The 10,593-nt window shown below is 51.4% G+C and overlaps 1 protein-coding gene and 1 long non-coding RNA gene across 3 annotated transcripts in view; one reads left to right on the forward strand and one right to left on the reverse strand.

The window, feature by feature from the left end:
- Nucleotides 1-1,687: 1,687 nt before the first annotated feature.
- PTX4 (pentraxin 4) overlaps nt 1,688-10,593 on the forward strand; it is a 28,387-nt gene continuing 19,481 nt past the window's right edge. Inside the window, 4 exon segments of the mRNA XM_019540052.1 lie at nt 1,688-1,895; nt 1,897-1,960; nt 1,963-2,026; nt 2,029-2,104. Coding sequence (XP_019395597.1) covers nt 1,714-1,895; nt 1,897-1,960; nt 1,963-2,026; nt 2,029-2,104 — 386 coding nt within the window. The 5' untranslated portion in view covers nt 1,688-1,713.
- Nucleotides 2,995-10,593, reverse strand: part of LOC109313467 — an 11,740-nt gene continuing 4,141 nt past the window's right edge. For both annotated transcript variants that reach the window (XR_002102057.1, XR_002102056.1), the window contains exon 2: nt 2,995-3,838. This is a non-coding gene — a long non-coding RNA (uncharacterized LOC109313467). The remainder of the gene's footprint in view (nt 3,839-10,593) is intronic.

The raw sequence follows: 10,593 nt of genomic DNA on the forward strand, positions 1-10,593 counted from the left end.
AGGTTTGTCTTCACAAGGACAAATCCATCAAGGTCTGCAAGATGCCTGGATATGCAGAGATGAGAGCCACAGAAAGTCTCCTTGGCATGCCATGAAAGCAAGAATAGAAAGAGATAGTGAATGGTTGCTCGTTGGCAGAGCACTATCTGCCCTACCAACCGAATGAGGCAAAAACTTTGTGACTGAAATAGCATGTGATTGAGGATTGTAACACAAGGAATACATGAAGGGAGAAGAGAGAGACAAGTTAAAGTTAAGGGGTTGACCTCAACTGCATCACTTCCTTGGTGTTAAAATCGCTGCACTTTGCTACCTTTAAAACTGTTAAGGCTGCAGTGTTCAGCCTCTCACCCAAGAGCTGAGACTTCCCCCTTGTCTGGGCTCACACTCTGGGTGAACAACTTAACACTGCCATTTCCCCCTCCTGCCTCCTCTTCTCTTCCAAGAACTTGGCAGTTTTGGGGCACCTTCACTTTAGATCCAAAAGTTACTTCCCAACCTCTTGGGAAACCAGTGGGCTGGTGCAGAGAAGAAAGCACTCCCTCGTTTGAGTCCTGTTACTAGTGCCACCTTCCCATTAAGCACACACAGCCCTGGCATCTTTCCTACACCACCTCAGTGGAAACACCTTTCTTGGCCCAGATTCTGGAAGGGAGCTCTCAAGAGCCCTGGCCTCTTCTCCCTCCAACCAGCCACCAAGTTCCCCTGTATCCCCATGGTCCCAGGAAGGGTCCCACGCCAACCCTTTCCTTTCTAACCCCTATGCCTCTCAGAAACAATCCATAACACCCCTCCTTACTTGTGTCCTTGTGTCCTCTTGTGTCCTTGACCTGCTCCCTCCCCAAACCCTATTCAAGCCAGTTATTGTGCACTATGCATGTCTAAAACTATCACTGCAATGTGGAAACTCTGCCTAGAGATCCAGGCCAACTGAGGGCTTCCCCACTCCCCTAAAACCAATCAGCCCCAGTCACTCAGGGTCTGCAGCTGCTCTGCACTAGCACTCTGTCCTGGAAGTCTCAGCTCCCCCTACACTGGGGCCAGGCCTCTGCCACTGCCCTATCACTGCCCAGCCTCCCTTCTTTTAAAGGAGCAACAACTCAGACACTACTTTCCTCCTCGGCACTCAGGTCAAACTCAGCTTTGGAACAGAACATCGCAGAGCCCATGAAGCACCCTCAGACCGTGCACAGCGTCACATGCCAGCAGGCTCTGCTGCTCCCAGCAGTGGCAATGCACCCACTCCACATTTCTCCCCTTCCAGCAGCTCCAGCAGGAGTCAGGGCCACAGGGCTTCCCCCAGCACTCTATGCCGGTGTTTGCTAACCCACCAGTTATGACCCAAAAGTGGGTCCCAAGAGTATATGGAAGGGTCAGAACAAATTTTAAAAATGGATTCTCCTGTAAAGGAGAAAAATGTGGGAAACTGCAGCTTTTCCCTAGCACTGGCAGAGTCCCAGCCTGCCAGAGGCAGCTTGGGCCCCCCCTGCCCCACAGACTGGGGCGCTGGGGCCTGCGGGCACTGGGTCGGGACTGCCCATCGATATTTACAAATGGGTCCTGGTACAAAAAAGGTTCAGAACCGCAGCTCTGCGCAGAGGGCCTGGGCACACGGGTTGGGCCTGCGCCTGCTCTAGCAAATAACCGTCCAAGAGCGAGGCCCGCGCCCGCCAGGAGCAGCGCTCACCCGCGCCCTCCTCCAGCTCCACCAGGATGTTGCGGTTGCTGAAGAGCCGGCGCGGCGCTCGGCCTGGCCCGGCGCGGCGCGGCAGCGACCCCGCCACGGCCCCTCGAGCCCGAACCGCTCCCGGGCCCAGGACCAGCCGAGCCAGGCCCGCCACCGCCATCTTGCAACCCTGCGGGCGGACGGCGCAGCCGATACAGGCCCCGAGACCCGCCTTCCCAACAGTCCCGCGCGCGGGTGCAGAGCCGGAGCGCGGGGGCAGGTCCTGCGTCCGGTCCCGCCCCGCCCAACACAAGGCTCGCGGGTGTTTCCGGGCGGTGCACGGGCCGCCGCGCACCGGCCCTCCTGGGCCCGATGGGGAGCTCCGGAGCGGCAGGTAGTGGTCGCCCTCCCGCAGGGGTCACTGGGAACGGGGCTGAAGCGAGTCCTCGTTCCCCTTGGATGTCATAGAAATGAAACATGTTTACTAATAAGATAACAAGAGTGCATCAAGTACATAGCCCTGAACGCAGACCTGAGATTAGGTTGGGATTATAGGGCAAAATCCTTTTGGGGTCACTCCAAAACAGACTCTACACCTCTGGGAGACATTTCTGAATAAATTGAGCAGGGCACTGCCTGGCCCAAAGCAACGGATAGAACAAAGAGGACAGAAACGCAACTGGCCCTGGAGACTGCGAGAAGGACACCACCACGATCAACAGCAGCCGAAGTGACGGCGACAAAGACAGGGGCTTGGACTAAGTGACCATGTTTGGGTTAGGGGAGGGTAGAAGGTGCACTTATTGTAACGGGAATGTGGGTTTCTTAATGCAATTTAAGATGTGTGATGGAAAGTTTATGATAGCGGATGTATATGCATAATTCTCTCTCTCCCTCCCTCTCTCTCTCTCTCTCTATATATATAAAAATATATTTTAAATAGTAAAAAAAAATGCATGTCAGGCTGCCCACTGATACCCCCCTAGGCCTGTGTGCTATGTATATAGCACTAAATAAAGAACTGTGTTTGAGCTGGGATTATGGGTGAAAATCCTTTTCAGGCCACCGCACTACATGCAGCTCTGACATCAGAGGACAACCCCAAAGAACCCTGGGAAGAGTCCTCTGATGCCAGAGACACATGCTTTGGGGTGACACAAAAAGGATTTCCACCTGTAATCCAAGCCCAAACCTAGCTCCTCATTCAGGTTTGGAAGCCTGTGAGCTGGCAGCCTGGCACTCAGAAACTGAGCTTTGAATCAGGTAGTTCCCTGCTCAGATTTATTCAGAAATGTCTCCCAGTGGTATAGACATGTGTTTTGGAGTGACCTGAAAGGGATTTTACCCTTATTTGGGGCATTGTACATCGAACACAGGCCTGGGGTGCTGTCAGTTGGCAGGTTGGCAGATGAAGACTGAGCAGCAGAGTCAAGTCAGGCATTGCCTATCTACACCAACCCACTGCTGCTGCTCTGAAGGCTGGAAGGAGGCAGGCTTTCAGAGGTCATGCAGAATTCTTCAAAAAGTCTTTTGGTGGTGGAGACCTGTGGTTTGGGATGATGCAAAAAAGATTTTACCCCATAATCCCAGCATAGTCTTAGTTCTTTATTCAGGGCAATATACATGATACATGCAGTTATTTTATATTTTTATTAGTAAATATACATTTTTGTGACATCCTAAATCTTTAGCTTGTGTAATTCATTACTAAGAACCTTTAATTGTGTAAGGATTAGCGTTGATAAAGATCTGGGAATAAGGAACCATTTTCAGCCTCCTTGGAGCACTGCTGAGACACCCGAGGCAGGACAGCCTGTCTGTTAGCCAAGCATTAGGAGGTCCACCCAGTTTTCCTGCTGTAGTCCAGGAGGTCTCTGATCCAGAGATTGCCAGCTAGGACCAGCCTCATTCACACAAAGGAAGCCTCCAGTTGTGGTGGCTCAGGTTGGAGTCCCTGCACATAGGCATTTTTCTTTAGTGGCTGTGATGATCCTGGTTACCATGATGAACTTGTAGGTCCCGAGGAAGTCTGGTGAAAGACTGTCAGCTTGGAGGAACCCCCTTCTCCTTGGTATAGAACAGCTGCTGGTTATATTGGAGCTCTTGAAAAAAAAAGAAGAAAAAAGCATGCACCAAGACGCTCTGTTCTGGGTTATAGGCACCACAGAGACTCTGTAGGACAGGAGTGGGCAATTATTTGGGGTTGAGGACCACTTAGGGAGTTTTGGTGACCTGTTATAAGCCAAGTAAACAGCACCCTCCTCACCCATGTCAGGTCAGTGTTGCCCCTCAACATCCCATGAAAACTCCCAAAGTAGCATTGCTCCATTCTTGGCTGGGATGGAACCACAGGCAGGCAGTGAGCAGCATCAGGGAATGGTGTCCAGGAGCGGGATGGGATTGCAGGTCTGTGACAGTGCAGGGCTGGCCTGGGGCTAAGACAGAGCTGATCCCTGCATGCCCCTGCAACAAGCACTGGTTCTGTGGGCAGAGGCATGCATGGAGTGGAATAGAGCGGTGCCCCAGGCCCCAGCCCTGCACTGTCACTGCCCTGGAATCCCAGGGTCTCCAAGGAGGCCAACTGGGACCTGCACAGGCAGGGCACTCAGCCAGCTGGAAAGAATGGGGCTGCAGATGGGTGGGGAGCTGTGTCTAGGAACAGGATGGGCAGGTAGGGTTGGGGTTCAGCTCTTGGGTTTCTAACTAATCATAGAGCAAGACATTTGAATTTTTTTATTTTTTTTTTGCCCCTGGAAATTGCTTCAAGTTGATGAGTTTCACAAAATTAATCCAGGCTCATGCCATGGACCAAACAATAAGATGGCTGTCTGTCTCTTGACTGATGGAGGAAACTGAGTTGCTCCTGGTATTTTAAAGGGAGAAACCAGAAAAAATAGACCACAATATCGATGGCTAACACGAAGCTGCAACCCAGGGTAAGGGGAAGCCTTGCTGCTCTGACAGTAATTTGGTGTTTATGCTTGGTCCTGGTACAGATTTAGTTTGTGCTGTAGCTAGCAGGCTTATGTTTTCATTATAGTTATTCTGGTGGTTTGGGATCATCAGGGATTGGCGGAGGTCTCAGTAGTGTAGGGGTGGGCCAAATCTGGCCCACCAGGCCTTTCTATTTGGCCCTCAGAGTGCCTCTGAAAAATAGTTATTACTGACTGTGGTAGCAGGGAGACCCGGGCAAGTGGCCCCAGGGTAGTGAGACCCCAAGAAGCACCCCGACTGGGCGCCCAAGATGGCGTTGGAATGCCTGTAAACCTCCCGGGCTCCAGGACTCACCTGCAGGTTCAGCAGTGGCATGGACTGGAGAGCCTCAGGCACTACATCCACCCCATTTCACCAGTCTGTGCCAGCGCTGAATAGGCAGACATGCAGGGGCTGACGTCACAAAAGCACACCCTGCACTGGCAGAAGAAAGGAGAAAGACCCAGGACTAGAGTGATAGGAGCATGGAGCCCGAGTGAATCCTATCCTGTGTCATATTGAATGTAATAGTTTGAATGGTTGTCATAAATACCCATTAGCCAGTTTAGAAAAAAAGGCAAGGTTCATCTTTTTATCTAGGGTCATTGCTTGTTTTTGCCTATGTGGTAAGTGTCTTGATTTTGAATTTTATCTTTAGAGGCATTGCAGCGAACCTGCTGAATGTCTTGGTTTTTTAATATTATCTCTAGAAGCCTTTAACAAAGTTAACATAAAAGCGACCCTTAGGTAAACGTTCCGAGAGATCGAAACCTAGGGGCTTTTGGAAAGGGGTTGGCAAGAGGTCACAGCAGTGGTATGGAAAATTTCCCAAAGACAACCCAGGAAAGGACTCTGGTGGGTAAAAGATACGAGCCCAAATTTGGGAGTAGTGACAGGTTTGGGTAGGAGGGGCCCAAGATGGCAACTCACCCAACAAAAACTGTAACCTACAGTCCCAATTTGGAAGTAATCTCACTTGCAGAACACTGAAGGAAGAATCGCAAGTGTAGGCCAGATCAGACTGATCACCTGCACCACCCTCTCCATGAACAAGAACTCCTGCTCACGCTGAAGCTGCGGAGCACCCAAGTGGGACTGAAGGAAGGGGACTTGTTCCTATCACTGCTGAGACCAACCCTAAAACCATAACTAAAGAATGAAACTATACCTGGGGATTTGGTTTCTAGGAATTCTACGATTCATAGTTTCATAGTTTCTAGGGTCGGAAGGGACCTGAGTAGATCATCTAGTCCAACCCCCCACTGTGGCAGGAAATAATACTGAGGTCAAACAACCCCAGCAAGATGTTCATCCAACCTCCTCTCATGGTAAGTATACCATGAGACGTAACCTTTACTTGTAATTGTAGTTGTTTTTGTAATACTAATTCTTATAGCATTGTTCGGGAAGAATTTCTTAAACCTAAGCAGTGTTATATGTGTAGCAAGGAATTTTAAAATAAAATTCTATTGTATGAATTAAGTGTGCAATCATTGTGAAATCGTGCAATCAACCAAATACTCCCCCAGCCAGGCGCATCAAACGAATCAGTAAATTGTGTGGGATCTTTCTCTGTTCCATAACCCATTAGAGATATCCTGGTAGGAGTGAAGTGAGAAGAAGAAAGCCTGCTCAAGAGTAGAGGCTGAGAGGAGCCTCTAGCACAAGGAAGCTGAACTCCTGCTAAGGAGGAGGGGGTGACACTCCATGCAGAACCCAGAGGGATGTTGCCTGACCCAGGGAAACAATGCAAGCTCTAATTGTGAGTCTGTTCTGGAAAGTGGAAGTTTGGGGCTTTGTATCAATTGTAATGTTGTTAAGTGTAAATAGAATTAAAATATGGCTAGGTTAGCCCTGCTGGGCACTAATAAAAGCCCCATAGGCCGTGAATTAAGGGGTAGAAACCCTAACTACTGAGGCTGAGAAGATGCAAAACTTATAATTAGATACAGGGGCCAGAGAATGGGCCTGATGCCTCCCAGCTGTGTGAGAGTAAAAAATGACCTGCATGCCCAGTGCAGAGTCCAGGCACAGATGTTCAGCCAGACATAGCAATGGACAGGACAGGAAGGGCAGAGACTCTCCCTAACATAATTAGAGACTACTAACTGGGATCAAGTCCGGCCAATTGAGGGGCTGGCTGATGGTACCGTGTTTTCACCTGATAGCCAGCAGCCTGGCAATGGACTAAGAGCTGGTTGGTGTAAGGATGGGGTTTAAGGGGAGGCAGAGCCCCAAGGACCAGTAATGTAGGCCACTTGTATAGGCAAGCGTTATCGATCAAGTATCCTCCTCTCTTCTTAATCAGAAGACCTGCCAGGTGGGACGGAGGGTGTGGCAGAAAGCCAGCTTGGTTTCTCCCCAAAATCTCTGTCCTGTGACAATGTGATTAGGGTGGGCCCAGCAGAGGAAACACACCTTTACCCTGTCTCTTTAGGTAACTTGAGCTGGCTGCATTCCTGAGGGAGGGGGAAAACCTGCTCCCTCTGTCTATGCGACTGGTACCTGGGTGAGGGGCATCTACCTGGTGCGCTGGAATCTGCCCGGTAACAGGTGATGTATTTCAAATTGGTTGGCTGACAGCCAACCGGGGCTGGCCTCCACTGGACCAGGTGAATGAGGTCACAAGGGCTATATAAGTTAGGACGGGCGAGGAGGCAGTCTCTTTGGCCATGAGGTGAGGCTGGAGCCATGAGGGGGGGACTCAGAGGAGCGTAAACATCTGAAAGGGCCCTCTCCCACAAAACTCATGAACCAGGAACAGTCAGATGCTAGAAAGGATCTCACCAGCTTCTGGATGAAATGTGTGAGTAAGCTACTCGAGATCTGATAGATATCTAGCTGGCAGTAACTCAGATGCGTGATCAAAAGGCTACCACAGCCAGACTGAGCAACATCCTAGAAATCCTAAAGAGCAAACAATCTTGTACCCTATTTTCACCCTACCCCCGTAATCAATAAAGTCCTCCTTTGTGACCAGTGTGGGAGACTTATTGAGGGGTGGGTCTAAATTATGCCTAAGAGACCCCTTAGGTCTGCGGACTAAGGGAGACTGTACTTTTTGCCCCCGGACTTGAGGAAGTGCCCCAAGTGCCTGTACTGGGTCGAGCACCCGTAGGACATTAGGCCTGTGTTTCACCAAAGACACAGGGCCGGGAGTGAGTCCATTCTTGGGGTGGTGGCAACAACGTTACCCCCAGGCTAGCATATGTGCTCCAGGAAGGAGTCGGGCCGGACATAAGGCGCCCTTAGGGAGGCATTCGGAGCCTGGCAGGTGGTCGGGCGCAGGGAGGTGGGCAGCTCAACACAGGAGCGCCCCCTACTGGCCCGCCACAGAGGGTGTGCCCTGTTAAGGAGTGAATTTAAGCCAAGCTGTCTGGTCCCAAGAGCTGGCACTCAGTGAAAAGGAGTGCCAGATCTCAGCAGCAGAATCAAGTCATGCATTGCCATCTACACCAACCCACTGCTGCCACTCTGAAGGCCGGAAGGAGGCAGGCTTTCAGAGGTCATGTGTCATCAGACCAGGTAGGCTCTGTGCTTCCACCTCCATGGGGCTCCCAGCACTCCATCTGGGAGCCCCATGTGGAGGCACTGAGCTTGATGGTGTGCAACTGGACAGCTGGTGGGTGGGGAGGGGGCTTTCCCACTATACACTCCTCCTCCCCCACATAGCCCTCACTAGTACATAGCCCTCACTAGTAGCAGCAGCAGCTGGCAGTAGGTCCTTGGGTCACTCATGGCCCATGATAGGCAGAACACCCTAGCACTGTGCAGCTCCAGCTAAATTCTGGGAACTGCACATGGCAGCATGGAACCAGCTCAGCCCAATAGCTGGCATGCACTTTTGAGCTCAACTGGGCTGGCTCCATGCCAGCACATGGTGCACAGCTCCCACCTGCAGTGCTGGGAGCCCTATCAGGCCAGGCCAGCTTTGTGCCTCCACATGGGGCTTCCAGCACTCCAGTGGAAAACTGCATGTGGAGGCATGGAGCCCACTTGTCCTGAAGGTGCACAGACTGGAAGACTTGGTGAGTCACATGCCATCAGGCCGGCTGGCTCTATGCCTTTATGTGCAGATCCCTGCTTGAATGCTGAAAGCCTCACATGGAGGCATGGAGCAGGGTCAGCTTGGCTGAATGGCATGTGGCTCCAGCTGAGTCCCAGGAGTTGTACATGGCAACACAGAGCCAGCTCAGTCGGGCCAGAAGGTGCATACCAGCTGGCTAGGTCAGGCTGACTTTGCACTGCCACATGCAGTTCCCAGGACTCAGTTGGAGACACCGCCCCCCAAAGGGCTCTGCCTGCTGTGGGCCATGAGCACTCCAAGGGCCCACAACCTGCTGCCGCCTCTGCTGCAGCCAGTAGCAGGGGCTGTTCACCAGGGGGGAGGAGGGTATATAGCAGAGGGGCCCATACCCACCCACATACACTCTACAGACCTCCCTCACAAACCCCCCAGCCCTGCACACCCTCCTCACAAACCCCACACACCTCTTCACAAACCTCCTTCATAACCCTCCCCCCCAAATAATAGAGTAAGACTTTTTTTGAGCCATTATGAAATCACCTATATACACATTATGCAAATGCATGTAAATCAGGACAAAATATTTTTAAAAATAAAATTTAAATTAGGTGTGCACCAGTAGCTGATTTTTATCAGCCCCAAAAATCTCTATCGGTAAGGAGGCATATTGGCTGATACTGATCTGATTTCTGATACAGCATGGAGAGCTGCACAGCTGGTAAGTCTGTTGTGCTGGAAGGGAGGGGAAGGGAAGGGGTGTGGTGGGGTGAGAAGGTCAATACAACACAGTGGACTGGAGCTGGAGGGCCCAGCAAAATTAAAATGGCGAAGGCTGAGAAGTCCAAAGCCCTGACAAGGGAGCAACTGTACAGTAACACCTGTGCAGTATGAACTTGGCTGTAGGGGAGGTTGGAGACTGTGAGTAGCTCTTAAGGCTACAGGTGCCCTGGGGGGAACAGATGGGTCAGGACTGCAAGCTTCACTTGAGAAGGGCAGAATGGTGGGAACCAGGAGGGACCTGCTTACAGCCAGAACTGGGGCTTGTTCTATGACCCTTAGGCAGCCTCCCTTTTGATCAAACCATTGCATCAAAGTGTAGCAGACAAGGAGAAGGGGAGGATCCTAGAGCTGGAGTGAGGGGGGATAAGGGTTGTATAGTCACCAGGGGGTGTTACAGCCACCTCAAAGCCCAAACTTGCTACAACACACACACCTGTGATCCCAGCCCTGGTCCTGGCCATCCCACTCCCAGACGCCACTGCCTACGAACAACGTGTGCCCCCAGAAGCTGGGGGGCACGGCGACCATCCACAAGCAGCAGTGGCAGCAGCAGGGAGCTCCTGCAAGCAGCTACGGTGGTGTCGGCGGCAAGGCAGACTAAGCAGGGAGCTCCCACAGGCAGCCGTGGCTGTGTCAGTGGCAGGGGCAGGGGAGGTGCTCAGTGACAACTGCTCGCAGATGCCGCTGGCAGCATTAACAATGCTTTTTGCAAGGGGTGCACATGCACCTGCCTGCACCCCCTACACACCACCAATGCCACTGCCCACCCACCTGTGGCCCCTTGGATGGGCTGGTGTCCATGGAGATGCTGCTTATTCTGTCCAGCGCCCCCAGCAGTGGGTATGGGTAGGCAGGCCTGGGACTTGACAGAATCAATTTCCCTACCCCCTGTGGAGAAAAAAAATCAAACTTCGCATTGTGGTTGAATCAGAACTGACAGAGCCAGCTTTTCTTTATTTCGGGCTATACTGTGATCACAGGGAGAATTCCATACAGCAAGGGGAATCATCCACTTATCTGTTTCAAAGGATTTCTCAGACTCTAAGTTTACAAGCGTATTTATACTTAAGACAGAGAAAAAGATAAAAAAATACAATCTTGGAGAAACAAAACAATAGTAAATTACACAGAAATTTAGGAAGTTTAC

Source organism: Crocodylus porosus, unplaced genomic scaffold (assembly GCF_001723895.1).
Source record: "Crocodylus porosus isolate Cpor-Errol unplaced genomic scaffold, CroPor_comp1, whole genome shotgun sequence".
Lineage (NCBI taxonomy): Eukaryota > Metazoa > Chordata > Crocodylia > Crocodylidae > Crocodylus > Crocodylus porosus.